General features: G+C 33.3%; 1 protein-coding gene across 48 annotated transcripts in view; it reads right to left on the bottom strand.

Moving 5' to 3' along the window:
- Rims2 (regulating synaptic membrane exocytosis 2) overlaps positions 1-27,332 on the bottom strand; it is a 573,766-nt gene that overhangs the window by 235,644 nt on the left and 310,790 nt on the right. For 27 of the 48 annotated variants that reach the window (XM_074068988.1, XM_074068974.1, XM_074068978.1 and 24 more), the window contains 8 exons: positions 26,716-26,815; positions 25,464-25,587; positions 23,806-23,852; positions 20,702-20,814; positions 14,659-14,706; positions 11,272-11,402; positions 6,536-6,707; positions 3,540-3,693 (listed from right to left, as the gene is read on the bottom strand). In XM_074068988.1, coding sequence (XP_073925089.1) covers positions 3,540-3,693; positions 6,536-6,707; positions 11,272-11,402; positions 14,659-14,706; positions 20,702-20,814; positions 23,806-23,852; positions 25,464-25,587; positions 26,716-26,815 — 889 coding nt within the window. The remainder of the gene's footprint in view (positions 1-3,539; positions 3,694-6,535; positions 6,708-11,271; positions 11,403-14,658; positions 14,707-20,701; positions 20,815-23,805; positions 23,853-25,463; positions 25,588-26,715; positions 26,816-27,332) is intronic. The other 21 variants (XM_074068977.1, XM_074068989.1, XM_074069001.1 and 18 more) reach the window with 1 other exon arrangement.

The raw sequence follows: 27,332 nt of genomic DNA, 5'->3' as shown, positions 1-27,332 counted from the left end.
TTTAATGCATAGAGAAAAACTGCGTTAATACTTAACATATTTCGTTATCTCAAAAAGCAACTCATTACTTAAGATATTTTGTTGTTTCAAAAAAGCAACCTAATTTATCTATTTAATTCATAACATTAGCCTTGCTACTACATTTTCAAAAATCCTTAACCAATCACTGAAATATGGACTGTTCCTACCACCCTTTGGTACTGTCAAACTGTCAACAACATCTAAAATCAACTTGAAATTAAATAGCAATGTTGTAGCAAATGTTACTTGATCATTAAAATTTAACATGTCATAGCTAATTTCTTTCAGACATTACAGCAATGAGCCTGTAACCACTTCTAGATATTTTAATACATAAAATATTCTCATTTTGTCACATGTAGGCATACTGGTATAAGACAAAGTCATCTCATTGCAAATACTTCTAACAATGCCCTTTATTTGGGAAAACATTCAAAACCTCTAACCAAAGATGCCTGGATTCTTCAACTCAAAAACAACTTTTAAACTTTTCACCTGTCTTATAGACAAGTGAAATATTTTAGAATTATTTGCAAATACTTCTTTTTATACTTAAGAATTATACATCAGTAATACCCACATAAATGCGATACTTCTTTGAATCATTTGAATCTACAAATTTAAAATAGAAATCATGAGTGAAGAAAATGGAATTCCAGTATTACCATTTATTGACTTTAAATATCAGCAAATATCCAGGTATATAAAAAAACTCATAACCTCAGAATGATAATCATAGCATCATAGGTTGAGTTATTAAAATTCCTGCTACATAGATACAGACAATAAATGAGGGACTGTTATATAGTTTTGATGATAACTGTTAACATGTCTTCTATCAAATGTTAGTAATCATTATCTCTGACAATGTGAAACAAACTTATAAATAAATACGATATTTACTCTCTTCATGGAAAAATTCTTAATGAGATTCTTGTCATCAGTGAAGTTTTTAAAAATTAAGATATTTATTATATCCTGACTTGTACCTGCATTTATGATCAATATATCTTTAGCCCATGGGAACATTTTAAACTGTCAATTTCTAAATGTTATTTCTTACACTTTATTTCTCATATGTGTATGTGCTATTTTTATTTATCTTTAAGCCTACACATTACTACTACATTATTGTTAGAGGTTGGTTGGTGGTTAATGACAAGACTGCATGGTACAGTGTGGGGCCATTAAATTAGCCCATGGGCAAATTTAATATTATTAATGAATAAGTAACAGAACAGTCATTTTGGTAATGGCAAAGTATTAAAAGCTGCAAGATAGATTAAATTAAATTAGTTGCATGAAAACCAATGACATGCACACCTAACTAGAAAATACCCCACACTTCTTTCTCAAATGCACTATGTTCAATTAGTTAAGGGGAAAGTGAAAATTATTGGTAGATTCAAAAGTTTCTGGTATTGACAGTTCTCTAATCTACTCGTTAGTGCAATAACAATTGCAGTAGATGGAGAAAAAGCCAATCCCATAAGGAAGGAGAGTGCTGGCTCACATTAGCAGCCTATAAACTTAAACAATAAGAATTAGTACACAATTCTATGTTAGTAATTTTCATGTAGCAATCCATCATCCTTATTGTGATTTGCAGAGAATGTACTAAATAGACAATAACATCCAAAAAGAGCAAAATGACTTTCACAAATTTCACTGTTCTATTGCAATTATTCCAACAAAAGATGTGTTTAGGCATTTACAACTCAGGGGTGGTGAATGTTTATTCTCTGGGGAGACTGACAAACTATTACAGAAGTAGTGCTCAATTAATACCACCCAAATGTATTTGGTAGAAATAAAATTCCAATTATTAGAGAGATTATTTTGAAAAAGAATTGAAGAAAATTCTCTATAATGATGGAAAAGCCAAGGATCAATACTTTGCTCTTTATTCTTTACATATAATTTAACCCCCTACTCAGCAGAAAATGTGTGACTCATATAGACAGTAGTCATGGCTGATAGTTCTAGGTATGCTTCCCATAATCAGTAAGTGATCTGACATTTGTGCTTACAAATGGACACCTCTGAAATCTGATTAATCTCCATCCATACTCCAGTACTTGATAAAAGTGTTGGTAAACCAGAAGCATACTGACTCCATGAAAAGAAAATTACCCCATAAATATTGTCCAAAGCAGCAATCATCCACCTTATCTTTCAATAACAGATTCACTGGAAAAAGCAAAAACAACAACAACAGCAAATAATAATCCCTGAAATGCGGGGCAAAGAGCCAACAATGTCACTTTTCCATCTGGAAAACATTTCTGCGTTTACATTAAGTTCCTGTGGACTGATTTAATTCTATTGTGTAGTGCAGTCTGTATATAATCTGGATAAAAATCAAAACACTGATAACACTCATAATAAGGACAACATTAATACCAACACCAGTTCATATTCTTGAGATAAGTTATTGTAACTACTGCTGAATTAGATATGTCATTTCCAATGGAACACAGAGATCACATGATCTGCCTCAAGACATACAGCTCTAAAGTAAAAGAATTAAGATTTAAATTCAGGCTAGTCTGAAGTTAAAGTTTATAGTTTCAACCATTGTGCTATACTGGTTATTCTAGATATTTGTAAAATACCTAGATAATGACAATAGAAATCATAATTTTGGGTATCTAGCACAATATGACCAAACTCTGCTATATAAATTATATAATTTCTACACTTGAAATTCTATTTTCTTTTTAGCTGGGGATGAACTTAACTTTATTAAAGGCAAGATTCTTTTCTTTATATATATTTTTTGAGTACTGACTGCATACTGTAGATAGTGTGGGTTGAATTGCACTCACTCCAAAATTCTGTATTGAAGTCCTAACGCCTAGTAGGTCAGAATGTAACCATATTTGGACAGAAAGGGTTTATTGTTCAAACAAGGTAATTAGGGTGGATGTTAATCTAAAATGACTTGTATAATTATTCAAAGGGAATATTTGATCATAGCTATGCATAGAGGGAAGGTAATGCTGCAAGGAAGGTAGGAGATGGTTGGTTAAAGGTCAAGGGGAGAGGTCTGGGTCAGCTCCCTTTCTCACAGCCCTCAGAAGGAACCCAACCCTGAAGATACCTTGATTTTGGACTTCTACTCTCCAGAACTGTGAGTCAACACATTTCTGTTGTTTAAGCCCCACTGTATGTGGTATATTTTATGATGGTCCTAGCAAGCTAATACAGAAAATTAGTCTTACATGCTCCATGACTCAGGATATGTCAATTAATTTTCCTCTTTGAGGCAGTTACTACAGTTTCAAACATAGCTCTGCTTATTTGGGGTCAAATCATCCAAAATACAACCAAAAACATTTTAATATTACTATGAGTGAATACTCTACGTGAGTGTATCAAATAATTGAAAGCCTAGGTAATAGCTACAAAAATACTAACAGATCATCATAACACCTATAATGATACCTTCAAATTCTGTTATATGTATGCAAAAGAGTAGAAAAATTCAAGAAAATGTAAATTTGTTCAGCACTTACTTTGCAACCTTCGCGTTGGGCTCTCTCCATGGAGCTGTCTTCGTGACATGTATGGAGAAGGGTGAGGAAGTGGCAATGAAGAGAGGTCGTGGGTCTGAAGCTTGTACCAGTGTGGCCCATCATCTAGTAATGCTGTTTCTAATTCAATTAAAATCTACAAACCCAACAGACAAAAAGCTGTTACGCCAATAATAAATTCTCCTAAGTGATCTCATAACTTTTGTAGCAATAACTGTAATAGCAATGCTGTTCGAGCCAAAGCAAAGTTATTTACATGTTGTGAAATTATCACTATGTAGCCAAGCACTGGTGGCTCATACCACCATCTTAAGTGAAGGTAGCCAAACGTAGAAGACCAAAACCCACTTAAGATGATGCTCTCATCTTAAGCCACCTGGGGTGGCTTCAAACTGCAATCCTCCTAACCTCTGCTTCCTGTGTAGGATTACTGGTATGAGCAAAAATGTCATTCTCTCTTTTACAAAATCACAGAACTGGATGAACAGGTCCTGCCTGGGGGGGGGGGGCGCTGATACCAGTGGAAGGGTGGGAAAAGGTGTGGGAGGGTGAATATGGTACAAATACTGTGTACACATGTATGTAAATGGAAAAATGATACCTGTTGAAACTATTCCAGGAATGAGGGGAGGGGGGATAAGAGAGAGCACTGGATAGAGTGAGTTCAAGTATGATATATTTGATATACTGTAAGAACTTTTGTGTGCCACAATGTACCCCCAACTCAGCCCAACCATAAAAAAATTTTTTTAAAAAAAAACAGAAAAGGAAAACAACATGGATGGACTTTTAAAGTGAACTGTATTATAATACGGATTTTGTAACATTAATATTTTTAAAGACTATAAAAGAAGTCAGTTTGTAGAAATGACTTTTCTCTTAGGGTACTGTTCACTTTGACAGTGTTTGCACTTGCGTTAAGGAAACCCGCACGGAAAAGAGAAGCTACTGGACTACTAGCTACAAAGTCTAAAAAGCAAAAAAAGGGAAGCTATTGATTCACTCTGCAAATTTTCCCTAGTCATTTTCAAAATCGCAGACTACGTTTCCAATGTCACACACACACACACACACACACACACACACACACTTACACATCACACTTATTTTATCCTCATGTTGCCATGAGGATAAGCAGTATTTCCACTTGGCTGATGGGGAAACTGAAGCCTACAAAGGTTAAATAACTAGGAAGCAGGAGCATGAGGAAAGCAGACCTGGAAGCTGCCTCCAGAGTTTCTGCTCCGAAGAACTGTGTTCCCTTCTCTCCAAATGGTTTATAGGTTTGTGACTCTGTGGTTCCTTAGTTGACAGCATTCAGTTCAATATTTCTATAGATTGTTGTAAACTAAATTACCAGGTTAGTTTTACCAGGAACACTAACCATAGCAGAAGAAAAAGGGGAGCAAGTTAGAAAGTGGATAATTTAGCTTACAAATTAACTCCCCATCTTGCCCCTCTCCAATTTGCTCTCCACATTAAAATTAAAGATTGTTCTCAAAGGTTAGTTTGGGAAGAATTATTTTAGAATGTAACACATATGTACAGGAAATCAATGTGAGTCAACTCCCTGTACAGCTATCCTTATCTCAACTAGCAAAAACCCTTGGTCCTTCCTATCATTGCTTATACTCTCTCTACAACAAAATTAGAGATAAGGGCAGAATAGTTTCTGCCTGGTAGCGAGGGGGTGGGGGGGGAAAGTGGAGGGGGAAGGGGGGAGAAATGACCCAAACATTGCATGCACATATGAATAAAAGAAATCAAAAAAAAAAAAAAAACATGTTCTCAACTACAAATGAAACTGAACTTCAAATTTGGCATTGGTTCCCCTTAATCACAGGGTAAGTCCAAATTTCTTAACACAGTACGTGAGGGGACTCGCACCAGTTTAACCCCCAAGTCTCATTTCTTGCCACTTTTCTTTTCACTTCCATTGCAGTTGTTCAAAATCCCCTAGCCCTTAGTGTCTTGTTATTCTCTGTAGGTACCCTTTCCCCTGACTTTGTTAAATCCCATTTCTTATGGGTACTTTAATTACTCACCCCGTCCTGCAGAGCAGTTATGTCTTCCTATGACATTTTCCCCATGATGGCAATTGCCTTGATTCACCACTGATGCCTCAGTCCCTAGCACAGTGCCTGGTAGATTATAGGACTTAAGAAATAGTCCACCAACAAATGATTGAACCATCTCCTGGTAGTGATATATTTGCTTCAATAAAACTAACAAGATATATACAACACAATGCAGCCATTTATTTGTGGATTGGAAACCAAACTGATTTCATTCAACACTGAGATTTGTTTCATGTTTTTTGTTTGCTTGTTGGTTTTTGTGGGGTTTTTTCTTTTTTTGTTTTTTACTTTGCATTCTTTTTTTAAATTGTTGTGCTGGGAGTACATTGTGGCATTTACAAAAGTTCTTACAATATATCAACTATTTTTGCTTTTTGAGACAGGGTATCATTATGTAGCCCAGACAAGCCTCAAATGTGAAATCCTCCTGACTCATCCTCCAGAGTGTTGGGATTACAGGAATGTTCCATTATGCTCAGCAACACCAAGATTTTCACACTAAGAATAAGGGTGTAAAAACTGCCATAGAGTATTAGTTCATTTAGTTTACTTTATCCTCTATTTTTTTCTATTGTTTGAAACAGGATCTCTCTATGTTGCCCAGGCTGGCCTTGAACTCCTGGGCTCAAGTGATTCCCTTCCCTCCGCCTCCCTGGTAGCTGGAGCTATAGGTGCAAACTACTTCCACCACATCCAGCTTTGTTATAGAGTATTTAGAACCATTGTTTTTTGTGGTAACCCATGAGTTTTATGTTAAAGCAATAGCTAAATTTGTTCTGTTAAATTAAGAAATTATGCTTACTTTTTCACATATTTAAAACATAAACTTTTACTGACGTTCATTTAAACAAAAGTATTCAGAAAGACAAATTGCGTAAACTTCAAAATAATTCCAGGTACCTCCCCTAAGAATTCACTTTCTTCCTCTCGAACCCGAGCTTGGTCCCAAAGGGTAATTTCCAGCATTCGTTCCCGAAATTCTCTGCGGTGGACTGGAGAATAAATGAATGTCTGGTTCCATTTGGGTTCCAATGTTTTCTTTACTGTTTTTGTTCTTCTTTTGTTTTTATCACTATTTAAAAAAGAAAAGAGTGTGAACTTCCCTAAAATTCTAAGTATTGCCCTAATATTTATTAATTTAAAGTTTCTCAGGAGAGAAGTCAAGGGAAGTTCATGACAGCGTTATTATATATTCGTACATCATAACTCTTAAAATTACTATTAAAATTTATAAGATATATAATTATAACATAGTCTGTGCTTTAATAATTGCAACAGTTCAATAAATCTTAAACTTTTCCAATGACAGACAGTTAAAAGCTCACTTCAGCTGGGGAAGCTTAACTCTAAAAATGTTTAACATATTTCCCAATTGGAAATCTTCAAAGCAGACATTAGCCAGTGACATTACATGTTCTATTCACTGAGACTATGTAAGTCTTAGTATACACTAAGTTGAGTAAATTGCAGTGTTCACAACATCATGTCCAAGTAGTATAGTTAATAGGCAATTATAATCTGCATTTTATAAGGTTACTTTCTTACATGTAAGAAATACTGGCTAGGCACCAGTGGCTCATGCCTGTAATCCTACTTACTCAAGAGGCAGAGATCAAGAGGATCACAGTTTAAAGCCAGCCCGGGCAAATAATTTGTGAGACCCTATCTTGAAAAACTCTTCACACACACACACACACACACACACACACACACACACACACACGTACACACACACAAAAAATATCACTGGTGGAGTGGTTCAAGGTGAAGGCCCTGAGTTCAAGCCCCAGTACGGCAAAAAAAAAGAAAGAAAGAAATACTACTTGCTTGTTTGATATACATGATATCTTTAAAAACATTGAAACATTGTTTTTGTCAGATAGCCACAAGAACGTGGACTAGAAATGCAAGATGACTATCCTGACATATGGGACATCTAGCTCAGAAGTTTTCATGCATTTTGATTGCCTATCTCTATCAAGAGAATTTTTTATACTATGATCTCATTACATGAACTTTTACTTATAAACTTCATTTATAAATTAAAAAACTATAGATATATTAGTATGTCAATACATTAGGTATATTGGAACATATACAGAAATAGAAACTTAAAATCAGATGTAGATTTTTTAAATTCAAGTATTTGTTCCTGAATGCTAACAGATTACATATCCCCTATGATACACCCAATCCAATTTAGATATCACTACTTCTTAAAGAGGATCAATGATCAGATATAAAGAGAGAAAATCATATAGGAAGCAAACTTTAAGATACCTATGACAGCCTATGTAAAATGACAAGTGAACAGATAATGGACTCCAATTAGAGCAATATTAACACATACCAATTCTCTTAGCATAGCACAGTTCTAAGAGTTCTGATGTTAAAGCTTAGATCTTTTATTTTATCTTATTTTTTGTGGTACTGGGGCTTGAACTCAAGGTCTACACCTTGAGCCACTCCACCAGTCCTTTTTTGTGATGGTTTCTTCAAAATAGGGTCTCACAAACTATTTGCCTGGGCTGGCTTTGAACTGCAGTCCTCCTGATCTCTGCCTCCTGAGTAGCTAGGATTTCAGGTGTGAGCCACTGGCGCCAGACTGGTTTGTATCTTAATGTCCCCAAAAGGCTCATGTGTTGAAGGTTTCATCCTCAGCTATTAGAGGTGGTGGAAACATTAGAAGGAAGGGCATAGTTGCAAGAAGTTAAGTCATTGGGTAAGATGAAGGCATTATTGGCACACTGTAATTTCTCTCTCTCTCTCTCTCTCTCTCTCTCTCTTTCTCTCTCTCTCTCTCTCTTTACCTCCCCCTTCCTAGTTGACTTGAGGTGAACAGCTTGCCCATCACATGTACCCCGCCATAATGTCTGATACCATGTGCCAAAATAAAGTTTTCCTCCTTTTAGGAAGGAGAGAGAACATTCTCTCTCATTTTTCTGAAATGAAAAAGCTGTTTTACTTATTCTTTGTGGGATTTTTTTCTTTTTCTTTTCTTTTTTTGGCAATATTGGGGATTATATACAGGGCCCCCTGCAGGTTAGGCAGGCATTCTAATACTTGAGCCTTCCATACAGTCTTTTTGTTTGTATTTTGTTTTTCAACTAGTGTCACACTTACTTTGCCTGGTCTGAACTCCAACTCACAATCCTCCTACCTCAATTTCCCAAATAGCTGGAATTACAGGTATAATTCCAGCTTCCCTGGGGAACTTTAATGTGTAATACAAATTTGACATGGATAATCAAAAGTATTGCATGATTCCAGAGCACTCTATTTAATGTGGCAGAAACTCACTTTAAAATATAGCAGTAATGAATTTTGCTAATACACATAGAAAACATACACTGTTAAAACACGATGCATCTTTACTAATTTTGAAGGTATTGATAGAAAAAGAACTTTGCAACCTGTGTGGGAGACTTTTGTCCCTACACATGGAAAAGAAGTGATACTGTACATAAGAAAAACTATATTAGGAACATAGATTCAGTGTCACTAATCCAACAATCTGAAACTTGCAATGCTCCAAAATCCAAAGAGCTACAAAATCTGAAATTTTCTGAGCTCTGACATGATGTGACAAGTGGATTATTCCACTCCAAAATTGTTCAAACTATTATATAGCATTACCTTCAGGCTAAATACATAAGGTATATAAAGAACATAAAAGAATTTTGTGTCTCAACTTGGGTCCACAAAATATCTCATTACACAAAATGTAAATATTCCCAAATCTGAAAGAATTTGAAATCCAAAACACTTCTGATCCCATGCACTTTAAACAAGGGATACTAAACTTGTAATAACAAGGATGATGACTTTTAAATTTTTAACAAATATTTATTTAGCATCTACTTATATCCTGTCAATGAAAGAATGAATTGAGACCCTGTCAAAAGACAAAGTTCCTTTGTAGAAGGCCAAGAAGGAAGTACTTCTACTATCTAATTCCAGAACAGTCTATACTGAAATCTGAAACAGTAGAAGAATAAGTCATGAATTTTCTTTTAAAAACTGAAGCTGGGCAAGGTGGCTCATGCTTATAATCCCAGTCCTTCAGAGAATGTGGCAAGAAGATCACAAGTTCAAGGTCAGTTCCAGCTCTGCAGAGAATTTAAGGCAAGCTTGAGCTACATAGTAAGATATGTCTCAGAAAAGAAAAGCAGAAAAGCACTGAAAAAGGTTCTCAGACAAAGAATGAGTATTTTAGGAGAAATTTCAAAATTGGGCAGAGGGAGACTAGATAATTTCTGAAATTCCTTACAAACTCAACATATATGATTACAATTCAGTAGTGTGTACTCAGCACTAAAAAGAACTATGAAAAATAATCATATTTTTAACAAGTTAAAAGAAATATATTTCAGTTCTAGAAGTCTAAACAAAGCCTTCGGAATCCAATCATGCTATTTAAATCAAGCACTGAAAAGGTACTAAATGTACTTAAAAACTTTAAAATAGCAGCTTGATAAGGAAATAAGTAATTGGTCTCTAGGGTATCGAGATGTTAAAAATGTAGTTAATATTTTTCAAAAATAAAACACAACCTGAAGCTTTTTTCTTTGCCTTGATGTTGCTAGTGCTTGTGGTATACATTTAATTTAAATAGATAGCATGCAAAAAGTTGATATTTTTACTCAAAATTGTAAGAAGAAATACACTTTAAACAGCAAATACATTATTTAGTTCAAGGTATTAAAAAGAGTAGATAGCATTACCAGTTGTTTTTCACAGTACATAGCACATTAAATAGAAAATAATTTTTCAATGGCTTAACTAAAATGCTACAGCAAATCTCGTTTGATGTAGGCCTCATTTGCCCATCCAGGAAACCTCATCAATAAAAAGGCATCAATTATTTTTCATGTTCATCTGCTCAAGTATTTCTCCCAGAAAAGTTGCCAAAAAAAAATGAAATTAATACCCAAAGCACGAACAATCTCTTATTAAAAAAAGTTGAGATGATAATGTAACTTTCTGAGAGTACAAAGATGTCTTTTCACTGATAGAGCTTAACATAACGCAGTCAACCAAGAAGTAAGTTACAAATTTTACCTACCTATTCACACTCTTGATAACTGACAAGGAAACACATTGCTTAAGAATAGTTAGTCACATATACTTAAAATAAATATTTAAAGTAATATACGAGAAACATGTAAGTTGTTTAAAAATCTCAAATATTTACTCTCATTATTTTGATTCCTTAGAATGATTGTGCTCATGTTATACCTGACAAGAATCTGTTATGAATGTGAGTCAATGCCCTGTATAGCTATCCTTATCTCAACCAGCAAAAAACCTTGTTCCTTCCTATTATTGCTTATACTCTCTCTACAACAAAATTAGAAATAAGGGCAAAATAGTTTCTGCTGGGTATTGGGGGGGTAGAGGGAGGGGGCGGAGTGGGTGGTAAGGGAAGGGGTGGAGGCAGGGGGGAGAAATGAACCAAGCCTTGTATGCACATATGAATAATAAAAGAAAAATGAAAAAATAAATAAATAAATAAATTTTAAAAAAAGGAATCTGTTATGACACAGAAACAGATGATACAGAATTAAAAACACTGAATGTCATTAGCACTTTCCCATTTATCTTTAAGAATGTTTATTTTTGTATCAAATCCCTACCTTCTGTCTGGAAGAAAGTAAATTTTAACATAAGGATTCCTTGGCCTCCCATCTTCCCTGGAAGGGAGATCCTTTGCCCCCAAAATCGTAACTATTAACTGGTGACCAACCTTGTCAAACCACAGTTTTATCTGAAAAGCAAAAAATATTCATTTATCAGCTCAAACATTTAAAATTACAAGTTTACATTTCCAATCTCAAAAACAATATCATACTCTAATATCAACACAGAATCTAAATCTCACTCAGTAAACTGTGATTAATTAAATAAAAGGATATACCATAATAACTTCAATAGAAAAAGAATTAATTCAGATATTTTAGTTCCACTGATAAATGACATGGGCCTTTTATATCATAATGTGACTGCTTATTAATGTTGACACAATAATTATACTATGTAATTAAGGACTTTATATACAGTGGTTATCTATATCTTTTCTTATGCAAAAATCATTGTGGTTCATTTGAGTACCCAAAATGAATTGAGTTGGTAATAACTTATTTATATGGCATTTAAGGGGCATTTTCAAGCAAATGTTTTATGTCAATCTAGAGCAAAAATATTTCAAAGATTATAAGACAATGGAACTTACTAACATCCTTAGTCAACTGATTCCTTCAGGTTGTACTTAAAACTATAGTAAGTTTACCTTTTACAATTTTTCGTCTTTCTCTTGTGAAGCAAATGCACCACATTCTCGGAATAATAAGTATTCATTAGTTTGAGATAAGAAAATGTGAATATTTCACTGTGCCATAATTAGGGATTAGAACCTCACAGCTGGCTGCTGAGTCCTTCTCACCTGACACTTAAAACCTCCTACACAGGAACTTCACTCTTAACTAGCTGACTTTGCATCACAAGTACCTGGGATAACCATGGCTCTTGATCCACTATCTAAAAAATAAAATGAAAATTTGGAACTGGAGAATTACAAGTGAGAACACTGGCAGTTCCGTTCCAGTTCCACCATGGCTTTGCTGAGTCTCGCACTTTATTTCTACAGAATGAGAGGTCAGCAGCTTTGGAGTCAGAAGACTGACAGTACAAATGGCATATGAAGTTATCTATATACGCCCTTTTGTTGCTAAAAGGACTTAGTCCTGTAAGAGGAACGTAAGGAAGAAACACCTAAAATTTAAAGAATTATAATTACTAGTCTTTATGTTGAGCTAAGCTTTTATGTTTAATGTAGCTATTATCTTGTTACTGTGTAACAAAAAGTTTTCCTAAGATAGCTGCTAAGGTCAAAAATAGACCCTAGATAATTTTCTGTGTTTACTGAATCTCCTGCAGCAGTATTATCTGACATTTGTTAAAAAGTTATATATTTCTGGGCCCATCTCTCACCCACTGAATCAGAATGGGATCTCTGAATTTGAATTTTAACAACTGTTCCAGGTAATCCTCATCTCCATTAAAATTGGAGAGCCAGGACCTTAGACCAAGAAGAAAAATGTCACCAGTATTTGAGAGCCAAAAAGTTAAATATTTGCTTGCCTAATAATTTTAGAATATACAATACAGATCATGATAAGGGAATAGGGAGAAACGAAACTATTTCCTATGGCAAAAGCCATGAGAGGAAAAGAAAGAAAAAAATGCAGATGTCTCACTGTACATGAGATGAAAGAGATGTAGACAGTGTCACAGTTTCTTTAAGACATGTGACCAATATTTGATTGAATTCTATGATATTTTCTATTTTTATCAGTAAAAGCAATGTATATAGCTTTATTTTTTACAAGATATTAAAAAATTCTCAACTGAGAACAACGCAAATACTAGACACAACTAAGGAAAAAGATGCTAAAAAGTAAATTTTTTCCCAACAGTTTAAAATTAAAACAGAAATAATGATTACTAGGAGGCTAAGCTCACAAATATTTGACCAAATTACTGATTTCTGTTAGAATTTTTAAGGGGTTGAGAGTAAACATTAGTTGCCATCTTCAGAGGCAATAATTTTGCTGAATTAAAATCATTAAAGCTAAAACATTTAAGTTATATATCAAAAGTCTAATAATGAGTAGTATCCTTTTGAAACTTCCCTATGTCATGGAAAACCAAAACTAGTAATATTATCATTTCTCATACAAACAGATATCACATATATGGCTTTCATATTTTTATAATAGTTAACTAAGTTATACTTTCTAAATGTGTAAGTATTAAAATAATTTAGACAGAGAAAAATTATATTTTAATTTTACTGATAATTTGATCAAAACTGAACATTTTAATGAAGTACCTTACATTGGGTATTTCATAGGCCAAATTTTCATTTTTCATTTTTGTAGGACTTGCATTGAAGTTTTTAATAGATATCCAGGTCATGTCATATTTAAATAGCGAGGATATTTTATCATATTCTTGAATTGCTTATCTTATCTGTGCTTTTAAAAAAATAACTAAAATATAATTGATTCTCTCAAATACAACAAATACATCTTCACAATTGTACAGCTGATGATCTCTGTGTTCAATTAGTTTCATTGGTAAAAATCTTGGTATCATTTTAATTGTTTATGTGACTATCCTCCCAGCTTCACCTTGTAACCACTTCTAACTTTCCAGAACAGCACATGTAAATATTTTTATATTGTGTAATATTAATGGGAATAATCTTGATTTTTTAAATGTAAACAAAATAAGTACTATTCAAAGCCAACACATTTTTAATAACATGCAGCAAAGCAAGGAAGGAATACTACTTTTAAAAACATAACTATTGACATTACTTTACCATGTAAAGGCTTCCTAATGAAAAGAGGCAAATAACTTGTACCCAAGTATCACAGTGAATTAAATGGAATGATAAAATATAAACAAAATGAACCCAACACATTTTATTTGGATTGTGATTTTGTTCTTTCAATGTTATATACTTCCAAAAGTTGAACCTTACATACAATATGCAAAAAAAAAAATTGTGGTTTAAACAAGGTACAAATATATTTGCCAGTCTCCTCAAGGAGTCATTGCTTGGAAAATGCAAAAGAATGTAGATGTTAGGAGGTACAATGAACGATTTAAAGAGACAGCAACCTTTGTGTTGAATAGAAAATTAGCTATTTCTATAATGTCACATACTTAAATAGAATCTACAATGAATTGACATTAAATGCCACTTCGACACCTACAAATTTCAGTATTTTGTTTATCTCATAAATCACTAACAACAATTGTCTCTTTAAATTTTTATTTAGTATTCTAATCCCCATGCAGAATTTTACAAGCTGACTCATAAAATGATTTGAAAGTCAATAATATGGTTTGGAGCAACATACCAAAGTAAGTTTTCCTACTACGCATTTTCCAAAAACATACAAATAAGGGATAAGACACAACTTTAGTTTCTATCAGGCAGACAAGGCCTTTACCTGAACCCTAGGAACAAAAGGCGTTGTTCTTCTACTAAGGCTTTGGCTCTGGTAAGCAAAATTAAAGAAAAAAGCAATAAAACAAAACCAAAAAAGACAACACGCTGGAACTAAAAGACCAAAAGTAAAAAGAAACACATAAAACTATCCCTCAAATATAATATTTCCATACAGCATTTATTTAAATCAAGTACTTCATTGTAATGAATGAATATTGCCAAATGCTAAAATACATTAAAAACTATATAAAATATTAAATTTATTTAATCAGATTTTTTGAATATAGTCAACATAACAGAATTAAGACTGAATGTTAAAACATATTCGGATTTCTGTGTTCTGAGCAAATGATTTTAAGTCTAATCTAAGAATTAAGAATTTAAAATTTTACCTTAGTCACAGTATCCATGGGGATTGGCTCCAGACCCCCCATAAATACCGAATCCATGGCACTCAAATCTCTTATGTAAAAGGCATAGAATTTGCATAAAACTTACACACATCATCCTTTATGCTTTAAGTCATGTCTAGATTACTTATAACACCTAATACAACGTAAATTCACACAACTAGTTATTATACTGTATTATTTGGGGGAATAATAATAAGACAAAAAACTTGTCAGACACAATTTTCTTCCAAACACTTTTGATCCACAGTTGGTTGAACACACGAATTAAAAAAACCCACAAAGATGGAGGGTCAACTGTACATAGAAAAGGGTATTCGAAAACAATTAGATGAAAAAAGTATTGAAGTATTAATAAAAAGCCATCTGTGGAAATAATTATATATCTCCTTGAAAATGATACAAGGTTAACCATAGTCCAAAAAACATCAGCCAAGATGGCTTCAGAATTACTTTAAAAAAGAAAAGCATCCAGAGAAGAGTGCTGGAATGCACTGAGTTAACTGCTTGATTCATATCTTAAAAATCTGTTAAATTCTTGCCACTGAACACCATCTTCAGACATTTATTGTCCACCACTCAAGATAATCATTTGTTGATAATCATGACTACTAAAAATATCTCATTTTAAAAATGTATATGGTTCTTTATATTTTTTCCAAGTCTTTATTGACAATTTTTTTGCCTCATGATATTCCCAACAACTGTAGGAGGTACTTGCTATTACCCAATGCTCAGGTGAGGAAACTAAGACATAAGAAAGGTCTAGATATGTTTGCTAATACTCTTAAAAAGTATGCTGATACAAAAGTACCACTCTGATTAAATCACTCCTTTAAATTCTCAGAATAAAATTAAATTTCTTTTATCCTTTTTTTGGCCTTTATTTTGGAACCATTTCAAGAAAACACCACAATAATCAGAATTCAGGCATGCCAACAGTTAAATCAGGAACAAAACCAGGTGCATATCTTTGGGTTTGAGAATGGATTTAAGGACATTTAATTTGCTTCTGCCTCCTAGATTTCATCCCATTCCTCATTTCTTATGGATGTCTCTTCTCTCCTTCAGAGTCATAAATAGTTAAAGCCTTCTTTCTGTCTTTCCCATTACGACATGGAAATAGACAATGAGCATAGGCGCACTCGTCCAATTCAACTCTTACTGGACAGACATGATTTAAGGTGCAAGCCTAAAACCCAAAGAAAGACTTTAAAAGCAGACTATTACTCAGTCATGAGTCATCTTTCTCTCTCTCCAAAAGCCAAGGAAGTCAAAATCTGAGCTTTCTTCCATTTTGTACAGAGATATGCCCAAACGAAGAAATGTTCAGATATGGAGTGTGTTAGTGATGTCTGTCTGCATAACACTGGGTAGATAATTCTTTGGCAAATGGTGGGGGGGGGGCGTTATTAGAGATTAAGCAGACATGCTGAAAAAGGGACTAACAGGTACTCTAGAACTAGGTTTCATTTTCCCTGCCCTCCCACCTGTTCTGTTTTAGACCAATATATCAAGGTAACAAAATATTTTTATAAGTAAATAGGACCTTATTAAGTAAAATATTTACTATAAAAGGAATAGTATTTTAAAATAAATCTTCTAAAGTGACTTTAACCAACTCATGCAGATTTGTAAAATAAACCTTTTTAAATCCTAATCCCCATCTAGGAATTTACCCTTTAAATACAACTATAAAAACACATTTTGTGTTTAGGTCCTTCTTTTAAATTGACTTGAAATTCGCAAAACATACAATTAACCACGTTAAGGTTTACAATTCAGTGGTGATTGCTGCATTTGTAACGCTGTGGAATCATCACTTTTTTCTACTTTCAAAACCTTTTCATCACCCCGGAAAACACCCTGTACTTTCAGTAACTATTCCTTATTCTTCCATCTTGCTGTTCCTTAGGAGCCACTAAGCTGCTTTCTGTCTCTGTGGATTTAAACGCCTGATACAGGAATGGGGAGGTACAAGACTGCTTATTGTAACTACATTACTATTAATTCATCTGCTCAAGCATGACAGATCTGAAATAAAGGAGTTGCAATCTGTTTTGCATTTTTGATGTCACTTCCAACTGTTCATTATGCACCTCTTTCATGCATGCTTCAAGAAAAACAGATTTGTGACAATAAATATGAAGAAAGATTAGAAATCAAAGAAAAAAAACTTTCATTTTTTGAACATTTTTAAAAGATTCTGGAGTTTCTAAGGACATATTAAAGGTATCTCTGTTCTTAAGTGACTTACTCTCCTTAAATGGGCATATAAAATGAATATGTACAATATTTACTAAAACTGGAGTTAAAATATTAAAATTAAGTAACTTAGGGAAATTTTGCAACCAGAATCAACCACAGACTCTGTAGTAAAAAATAAAAAAATAATTGCCAAAGAATCAATTGTGTAATGAGCTCCTATGGGAAGAAGTTGCGTTTTTTCTGAATATCAACAAACTAACCAAAGACTGCAAGTTAATTTAACAATATTAATTAGAAAAGTAATCTCTGTTAAATTCTAGAGTATAAATTTTTAAAAATCAAGCTAAGATAGTGCAGTGGATGAAAAGTGTAACACAAACTTCAGGTGGCAAAACTTGAGCTCATACTGATTTTTTCATAGGCTCCTTCATGCCCATGTTCTTGAATAATAAGCAGTCACAGAATTCAAGCTTGGAGAGAAAATAAATTACAGACATTTAAAAAAAAATCAATAGCTTTGAGCATAAAAATGTAAACAAGAAAAATATATATTTGTACATTTTCTTTTTGAGAAAACATCAGTTCAGGAACTGAAGTTCATCTCACACGCTATACAAATTATCTTCATTTTCAGGCATTAGCAATGTGGTGATTTTGTAAGTGAGATATGAGCTCAAGGAGAATCCCACTCATAGCAAAAATGTCCAAAGGAAGAACAGAAGAGAATGGGAATGTCATGCTGCATGTCAGTTCCTAAGGGTTTTATCAAAGATTGAAATAGAGACATTGTTTATTTTAAATCCCTACATCATTATAGCAAACCAAAATCATCTCCTATCTGGCAGAGACAATATGTGTTTGTATAAATGTTCCTGGGTACAAAGAAATTGCATAAAATTAGTAAGTTATATGAGCATAAAAACCATTCTACCTTGTTTATTTATCTTTCTGATGCCTGGTACTGTTGGCAGTAGTCGTCCTACTTGTGACGTAGGCTAGTAACTTAACATATATTTCTTAAATAGGTAAAAAGAATTGTAGGAAAAAATCAGGAAATACATTTTATGAATCTTAAATTTTTACTTTACCTTCATACTGTAATTTTATTTCTGGAAAGTTATCCTGAAAAATAATCTTGACCTAGCAAATATATTCAAGGATTTCCTTTGCATCATTATTTATAATAATATAAATTTAAAAACAGCAAAATATCATACTATAAAGTTAAAATGAAATTAAGTTCAAATGAAGTATTAAATAGCTATCGAAATTATTTTAAGAGGAATTTTTAAACATAAGAAAAAGCTCACAATATGTTACTACATGAAAAAGCAGTATATGCAAAATGGTATGCACACATTTATCCAAGTTTTGTTTAAAAACTTATATGCACGTGGCTGGTCATGTTTTAGTGTCAGGATAAAAGGTCACTTGTTTCTATACTTTCTATTCTTCCCATAATAAACATGCTGTATATTTATAACCATTGTCTTTTATGTATATGAATGACGTGTGTGTGTGTGTGTGCGCATGTGTGTGTGATTTCAAAGCATGTGCAGTTATAGTGGAACATATTCCTTCTAATCATAAGAAAATGGGAAAATGGTATGCACATTAAATCACAGTTACTTGTATTTTAAGCCAACATCAATCATAAATTTACAGGCTATAACTTTACATCATTAAACATATATTAGAAGTAAAACTTTTAATTTCATATGGTCCCAAATGGTAACCAGTCTTACTTTTTTACCCTATTGATTATGAGTCATGAGGAAAAAATAGTTGAATTTGAAATTTCTCTAAATCCCTGCCCTTTGCTCCTCATCTTTCCCTTCTAGTCCAATTTGTACAGGACCTTGAAAGTGGAAATGACATAACAAAGTAGTATCTAATATGGAGATCTAGTGTTCGAAGCCTCCCCCATCAACTCAAGCCAACTGCACACACACACACACACACACACACACACACACACACGCACACACAGGGATTTATTTATTTACTGGCATATCCAGTCCTCCCCAAATATTATTTAAAGATGACCTATTTAAATGAAGTCATAATTTTAAAAATTGCTAAAATGTGTTAGGTTTCCTAAGATGGTAGAGGAAAACACACATATCTGTAACTACAAATGACAACATATGTGCTGTCCATAGACTTAACAGAGTAAGTAGAAAGATGCTACTCATTGTAGAGAATGGAAAAAGTCTGTTTTTCTCCAATGAAAAAGTTCACTCTATTTAAGAAAGAGAAAGGAAAAGAAACAAAGGAAAAACTTCATTTAGTGAGACATTTACAATCTCCTAATAATATTTGCTTTGTTTCTTTTATAACTTTTCTGTTATTGTGGTCAAAAGTGTTTCAGAAAGGACATGTTTACTAAGTACTTGAATAATTTTTAAGTTCTTAATTTTGCTTATACTTCTTCTATCTCCTTTTAATGAATAAAAACACTTCAGAAAAGTCAAACACCGCCTCTTCCACTAAAACTAAAAGGAGAAATTTCATAGCTGATTATTTAAAAAGCTACCTCTAGTGCTCTTAAAATACCAGCCCAAAATAGGTTAGCTTTTGAAATTGTAACATTGTTCAATCAAAATTCAATGTCTGTATTTTGAGACCTTTAATAGCTCTGTAGTGCTCATGAAATTCCAAATTTAGTATTCATCAGCATTGCTGGCAATTAGTATAACTGCATAAATTTGAATATATTAATATATTAAAATGCCCTGATAATGAAATGACAAATGAAAAACTGAATAGAAAGTGAGGACTTAAATTTTCAAAGCTCTTCTAATATGGACATGATATAGAATGTATAATTAATCTTTCAGCTCTTATTAGAAGATGTGCAAAAGACAAAATAATGGGAAATTACCTAGTAAATTCAGGAATCTATTATAAATGTCCCCAATATTTGGTTTTGTCTATTGACAAAAACATCTTTAGCATCCTTATTTTCAGAACAACTTACAAAGCTGATGATTATTATGAAATTCATCTCAAATTTCTTAAGTTTGAGAAGCATGGAAGGATACATAAATATTTATTTATGCCTGAAATAAAACCTTTGTATAGTGCAACATTTTTATTTCTCTTCAGAATCTATGGCAATTTATAGTCACTTTAAAGCATAAAACAAAACGATGACCTTGAATTTTGGAATAATTATGGAGGTTAAATAAAAGGCTTTAAGTATGTTGACAAAATATACTTCTCATTAAATTCCAGGAAATCTAACTGTACTAAAGAAAGCATTATGATAAATAATCAAAATTTAATTTGAGCTATTTAAAAATGAAAAGAATGTTTAAAAGCACAATTATGCTCTAGTTAGAACTTGGTTTACCACAAGCTAGCATCATATTTCAAAAACACCATTGAATATTCCCAAAAGAGATGAAGTTAGTGATTACATACTGAAAGTTGTCCAGATAAGAACTGTGGAACATCCCTCAACATGCCAGGACTCATTGGCGAGGTAACGGAAATAGAAGGACGATCCATTTTTTGAGATTCAAATGAGCTAGAACCTGAAATGTAATCATACATAAAGAATAATAAAAATGGTTCTTTACTCTTTAAGAACCTTTACCATATATCTTTAAATGTCATTATACAGACCATTTATAACTATCCTTAGAAGTTTTTGTTACTGTTTTAAAGCATAAGTGCAGTTTAGGGATTCTTTGAAGACCAACAGTGACCAATGTTTTGTGCTGATGATAACAAAGACAGGTCTCTAAGTCAGGATGTGGTTACTTTGTTATGTGGACTACACTCATACCTTACAATCACATATTAATAATTTTTAAAACAGAAATGGATAAATAACCAAAACATAAATCAATTTAATGACAGTTTAAACTTTAAATGCTAAGAGATGGATTTTTAAGCCATATCTTGAAGAATATAAGTTAGACTGGCAAAAGGAACCAAGGGGATAAGAAAAACAATACACAATAGAAGAAAAAGCAGAACCACAATACCCAACAGTTCTATGTATGAGTTTGTTCTATGAAGGGAAGGCATAAGTTAGAAAGTGAGTAGAATTGGGGATAATAGAATAATGGCCGAATTATTTGCCTGTAATTCTAAACTATGCATTTTAGCACCAATAAAAGGTCAATAGTAAGCTTTAGTAAGTGAGAAAACAAAATCGTGTCCGGGGAACATGCCTTACACCTATTTAAAGTGTAGACTGGAATGAAAAAAAGATGAAAGACAGTTAAGAACAAGCAGGAAAGGTTCTATGAGAAAGGAATGAAAAGAAGGAATTCAGTTGATATCATGAAACAGGAAAATGAAGACTGGAGGGCTGGAGAAGTGGCCCAGTGGTAGAGCACTGGCCTAGAATGCATAAGGCCCTGAGTTTAATCCCCAACACCACTGGGGGAAAAAAAGCAAAAGAAAATGAGGACTCAGAACTATTCGATGCGAAAAATAAAGGAAAAAGAGGGGAAGAATTAAGATTTCAAACCTAGTAACCAAATGTGGGGTTAAGAAGGTCCCCTAGGTGTCTGTTGTGTTCTCTGGAAATTCAAGTACTGATGTTCACTGGGATGTACAACACCGTAGAACACCTGTACTCAAGGAAACAGGTAGGTGGAGAGGGGTATGGGGAGAGAACAGAACTTATTTTGAAACCACAGTGACGAACTTACAGCACCTTAGATGTCCAAGGTAGATGTAAAGAAAGAACCTAGAAATGTGGATGTGACCAAATGTCAGAGCCAAGCCTAGTGTTAGAAATTAACTGGTAGTTATGTACCACTTGGAGATGCAAGTGGATAAAATTCACCTCAAGAGAGAGTGTCACGTAGTATTAAGGGGAAACAAAATGTCTTGAGATGAATATAATGGTGATTACTTATATGCTAAATAGAAGTAGAAAGACTGATGCCTTCATTGAAAGAAATAAGTTAATCTTTAACTGTAACTTATAAACTAGCAGGAAGACACTTCACAGAATGTATTCTCCCACCATCTAAGAATGAAAGGACATTGATAGATCCTTTTGATAATATAAATTTAGGATCCTTTTGATAATATAAATTTAGGAGACAGATAACTGGCAATTAAACCCACAAGAAGCAAAGAATTTATTGAGGTACCAGAAATAGAGATTTAAAGGCTAGGTCTTCGAATCCTATTATTCAAAGGATGAAAAAATTGGATCTCTTTCAAGAGTCTCTTGAGGAACTATTTTAGAATTGTAGGTCTTTAAAAAAACAGCTATTAGATAAAGAATTCCACACTGCTCACACAGTATCTGAGTGATAATGTAAGTGAGTAAAAGTTTTACCTGCCCCTGTTGTAAGAATTGTGATACTATAGATACAACAACACAGTTGCAAGTACTAAATACACAAAAGCAGTGAAGATGATAATAGTAGCATTATACAATAATATTTATTATGTTAGAGTTTTATTATGACCACCACTGTCTTGCCACTGGATAATCAAAATAATCCTGTCACTGGTCTTTCTGCTTTACTCTTGACTCCATCTGACTACTTTCAATACAGTAGCAAAATTTTAATATGCAAATATCCCCTCGAAAACATCTTCTAGAGTTCTCAGTTTCCCTCAAAGAGAAAGCCAAAGTCCTTCAAATGGTTTATGGTGCCTCCCCACTTTGGTTGCCCCCATATCCTCCTTTCTATTCTCCCCCTAGCCCACTGCACTCAGCCACACTGGCCTTGTGTTTCCTTAAATGCACCTGTGGCTTTCCCATACCTGTGGTCTCTGTACCTGGAAAGCTTCCCTCAAACAGCCATTCTTTCAAATGTTGTTCTTGTCCTTTTTCTCAGTTTGGTCTGTCCTGATCATGGTGTTTCAAATTGCAGTCCTCCTCCTAGCTTCCCATATCCCTTCCTCTACTTCTACTCAATCAAGAAACTTAGTTCATTGGAAAACAATTCATTTGCTAATAGTACTCAAAAATGAGTAATAAAAACTTTTCACAAATATGGAATATTTAAACATGTATGTCTATTGTTACATTACTGCTTTGATGTTAAATTAGAACTATTATCCTGTTTCCCAAAAATATAAATTAAAACAATACAATTATTCACTTATTTGTTCTAAGCATTTCCTGCTATTTGCTGACAGTAGGACTACAAAGCAATAAATTTTAAAATTGGGGGAATCTTTGGGAGTGAAACTTTGGTGACCAATGGTATGTTCACGAGTTTTTATTGCACTGATGGCTGCACAGGGATCTAAGTATGCCAAAATTTGTCTCATTGTGCACTTTAATTGTGTAGTTTATTGTAATATGCCTTAATAAAGCTATCTAAAAATCTACAGTAAAGACAATGTGGTTAAAGAAAAGCATAAATTATTATAGAATTTTGTATCTTTACCCACAGTGACATAAAAAAATACATAGTTTTCCATTGTTATATAGTTACATATGTGATAACAAGTTTCTTATATTTCCAACTTCATATTAATAGGCAAAATACTTCATTGTGACATTATTAATGGTATATCCTTCTAGCATAGATAAAACTTACTGGACTCCAGTTGTACATGTGTGCTATCAGGTATTCTAGGTATATCTCTGAAATGATAGAAAAAGAGAACAAGAAACTGTTTCAACAACTAATGCAACTGCAATTTTGGTCATTATCTACTAATATAATAACTGAACAGTGAAAACTTGTGTATGGCAGATGCATTATATAAATAAGAAACAAGCACTTTTTTGTGCTAATAAAAATTCAAGGCTAACTTCAAACATACAAAGAAACTCAAACTCATACACACTTGTTGCAGACACAGAAAAACATGTACTTTATTTTCTCAGTGCATTGGACAAAACTGTCCACTCTAAAAAGTTCTGTATTCAACAAAATAAGATTTACAGGAACATTTTGATTTTATTCTACTCTCTATTTTTTTTTAACTCATACTCAAAATCAGTAGCAGTGAAACTCAAATAAAGTATTGCCAAACCAAAAATTCAAATATTCAGATTGTAGCGAAAACTTTTAAATGTATTAACTTCATTGAGAAAAGGCAAATTTTTATTGGGACTTTCAAAGTTACTTTGTAACTATATTTACCCCAAATATAAGTATACTTATTTCATAGGAGAAGTAGATATTCACAGTTAAGGTGACTGAGAAAATTTTCTGGAAGACATTGTTTGAAATAGTAAGCAAAAATATGATTTAAAGACACTGTAATACCAAGAAATATATTTGATCAAAACACAAAACTACATGGCAGTTTTACCATATTATCAAACTGTGAAAAGACAAAATGAAAAATGGATACAATTTCAAGTGCCAGATTCATTGAAACATTTTAATAAAATTAAGCTACCACCTAAATAACTTTCTCTAGCATAAAGAGAGAGAGTAAAATAATACAGATCAATCATTTTCAAAATGAGTGAAAAGTGGCCATTATACTTTTATAACAAAAAAATTTCTATAGCCTCCACCCAGGAACCTTCCTACCCAAATACACATTTAACGATCAAGGGTCAACTTATGTGTTTTTCTACTGCTTTTATTCTGACATAGGCAGATTCTTTTATATGGAATAGAATAAGTTTCTATAGAGAAAATACTACTGGACTTTTTAATGAATGATTTTCATAATTTAGGTTGGAATGTTACATTTACTGACACATTTTGGAAATTTGATGCATAGGCTTTAAATTATAAAGACAAATAATGATTTGATATTTCCCGACTTTGGAACTTTTTAATCACTGCTGTTTGAAGAAATTGTTTTTCCTTAAACGAGTCCATTTGTCTGGAAATTGCACACCCTTTAGTCCTTTCTTTCCAAGGTTGGAATCTCCATTTTGAAAGAAATATACGTGATTTGCGGACTATAGTTAGTCATCACTTTTATACTATAGACACCACAGTTCAGGCATCTTAGCCAAAAGTACTAGTTTCCTCCCTTTACTAAACATTGCCATATATTAAATTGCTAAGATGAGAAAAAAATTTTTAAACGCCTATTTCTCCTTCTTTTGTAATTATCTGTATATTCTATTGTAGTGAGAAAAAGAAAAGTCATAATTTTGGCAAAGAAGGAGTAACATCTACAAAACAATTTGTTCTCATAGAGCCATCAGACATTTTTGGATTGCACAGTACCAATAGCTTAATAGTGGTCAGCTTACACACAGATGGTGCTGAAACCCACTTACCCAATGGGCCTGGAAACTACAAGCTCCACCTGTGGTTCAGGCTTGGATTCCAGGATGATGTTGTACACCTCCTCAAATGTGGCTCCTTGCAACAGCCTCCCGTTCCATTCTAAAACTTCGTCACCTAGTGTCAAAAGTAATCATCTTATAAATAAAAACTAAGCCCACAAAACAAGAGTTTCACTGAGCTCCATAAGTTACAATCACCATTATGAAATACAAAACATTCTGAGAAAAACTCCAGTGGCACCAAATTTGGTGGCTTGGATGCCAAATTTCACTCAAAAGGATAATGGTCACAAATTATCACAAAACACAAATACATAAAAGTTATCTCTATTTCATTTCTTAACAGGAATTATAATTGCAGATAACTATCAAGATCAGCTGTCTCTTTAAAGATTTAATGACTGAATCTAGGTTGCCAATACTTATGCAACCGAGTACCTTGTACTCTTCAAGGGGTTTCCATTGTCTAAACTTATGCAAAAAGCTCAATATTTAGAGCTGGGCATGGTAGTACATGTCTAATACCAGCAAGTTGGGAGGTTTAGATCAGGAGGATCGTGGTTCAAGGCCATCATGGGCAAAATGTTACCAAGACTGACTCAATCAACAAGCCAAGTGTGGTGGTACACACATGTAATCCCAGCTCATTGGAAGGCATAAGTAGAAGGATCAAGGTCCAAGGCCAACCCCGGGGAAAAAGGTAAAACCTTATATGAAAAATAACTAAAGCAAAAAAGTAGGGGAGAGCTGGGGTATGGGTATGGCTTCAGTGGTAGAGCACCTGCCTGGCAAGCAGGAGGCCCTGGTTTAAACCATAGTACTACACACACACACACACACACTAATTAGCATCTTATCAAATCCTCTTGAGGAATTCAAGAATTTCTCCAATGATTCCACATGATATGCAGTGACACAGTTTAGGAAATATGCATTTAATCATGAAGTTTGTTTCCTAAATTTTTCAAAGGAAAAATAAAACTTACCTGAGACAAAGTAAGAAAAGAGTAGATGCAAGTTAAGATATTTATCACTAAAAAAGTAAGATCAGTAAATATAAAAGTTGCTATATCTAAGATGACTCAATAAAAAGCACATATTATTTCCCATTAATGAGCAAAGATTTATGCATAAATGAAATGAATTCTTTATTCTGGATCAAATCATTCTTGACTGAGGATAATGTCCCTTAATTCCTCATATTTAACATTTTAAATGTAAATAGCCAACAGCAGACACCTACCTGGCCTAAGATGCCCTACAGTATCCGCTAAACTTCCTTTTTTTACTTTGGTAATAAATGCACACAGCCGACCTGATTCAGTCATTTTTCCTCCTACAACCTGTTTAAAAGAGGAAAGTATTTAAACTGTCATACTCATTAAATGAACTTAGTTGAAGATTCAAGTAAAAAATATCTGAGCAATTCACAGCTTCTAAAACTATAGTTTAATGTAGCAAAATCATGTCTTAAATAATAGGACATTGCTATTAGGAAGTGAACAGGTGCTCCCAAGAACCAACTCTTTTTACACATTCCAACTGTGCTGCAACTTAACTCATTATTTGTTGAAAATGTTGCATACCATAGAAATGATTTGAAATTTCTGTCTTTACTATAGAATTCTTATTTTTGTCACCTCAAAAAAAAAACCCTATTATTACTACTTAGCTATATAAACACTTCTAGTGATAAGTTTTAAATATTACAATATAAAATAGCAGTTACTTTTGCTATGCTCATAACATACACCAAATTTTCATTAGTAATCTCCTAGGTATTCTGACAATGTACATCATGATGAGGACTCTTTCTTGAGAAAATTCCAAAATCTGCTTAGTCTCAGAAGTAAGGTAAAC

Source organism: Castor canadensis, chromosome 3 (assembly GCF_047511655.1).
Source record: "Castor canadensis chromosome 3, mCasCan1.hap1v2, whole genome shotgun sequence".
In the NCBI taxonomy this organism is placed as follows: Eukaryota; Metazoa; Chordata; class Mammalia; order Rodentia; family Castoridae; genus Castor; species Castor canadensis.
This window is presented reverse-complemented; position numbering and strand designations above follow the sequence as displayed.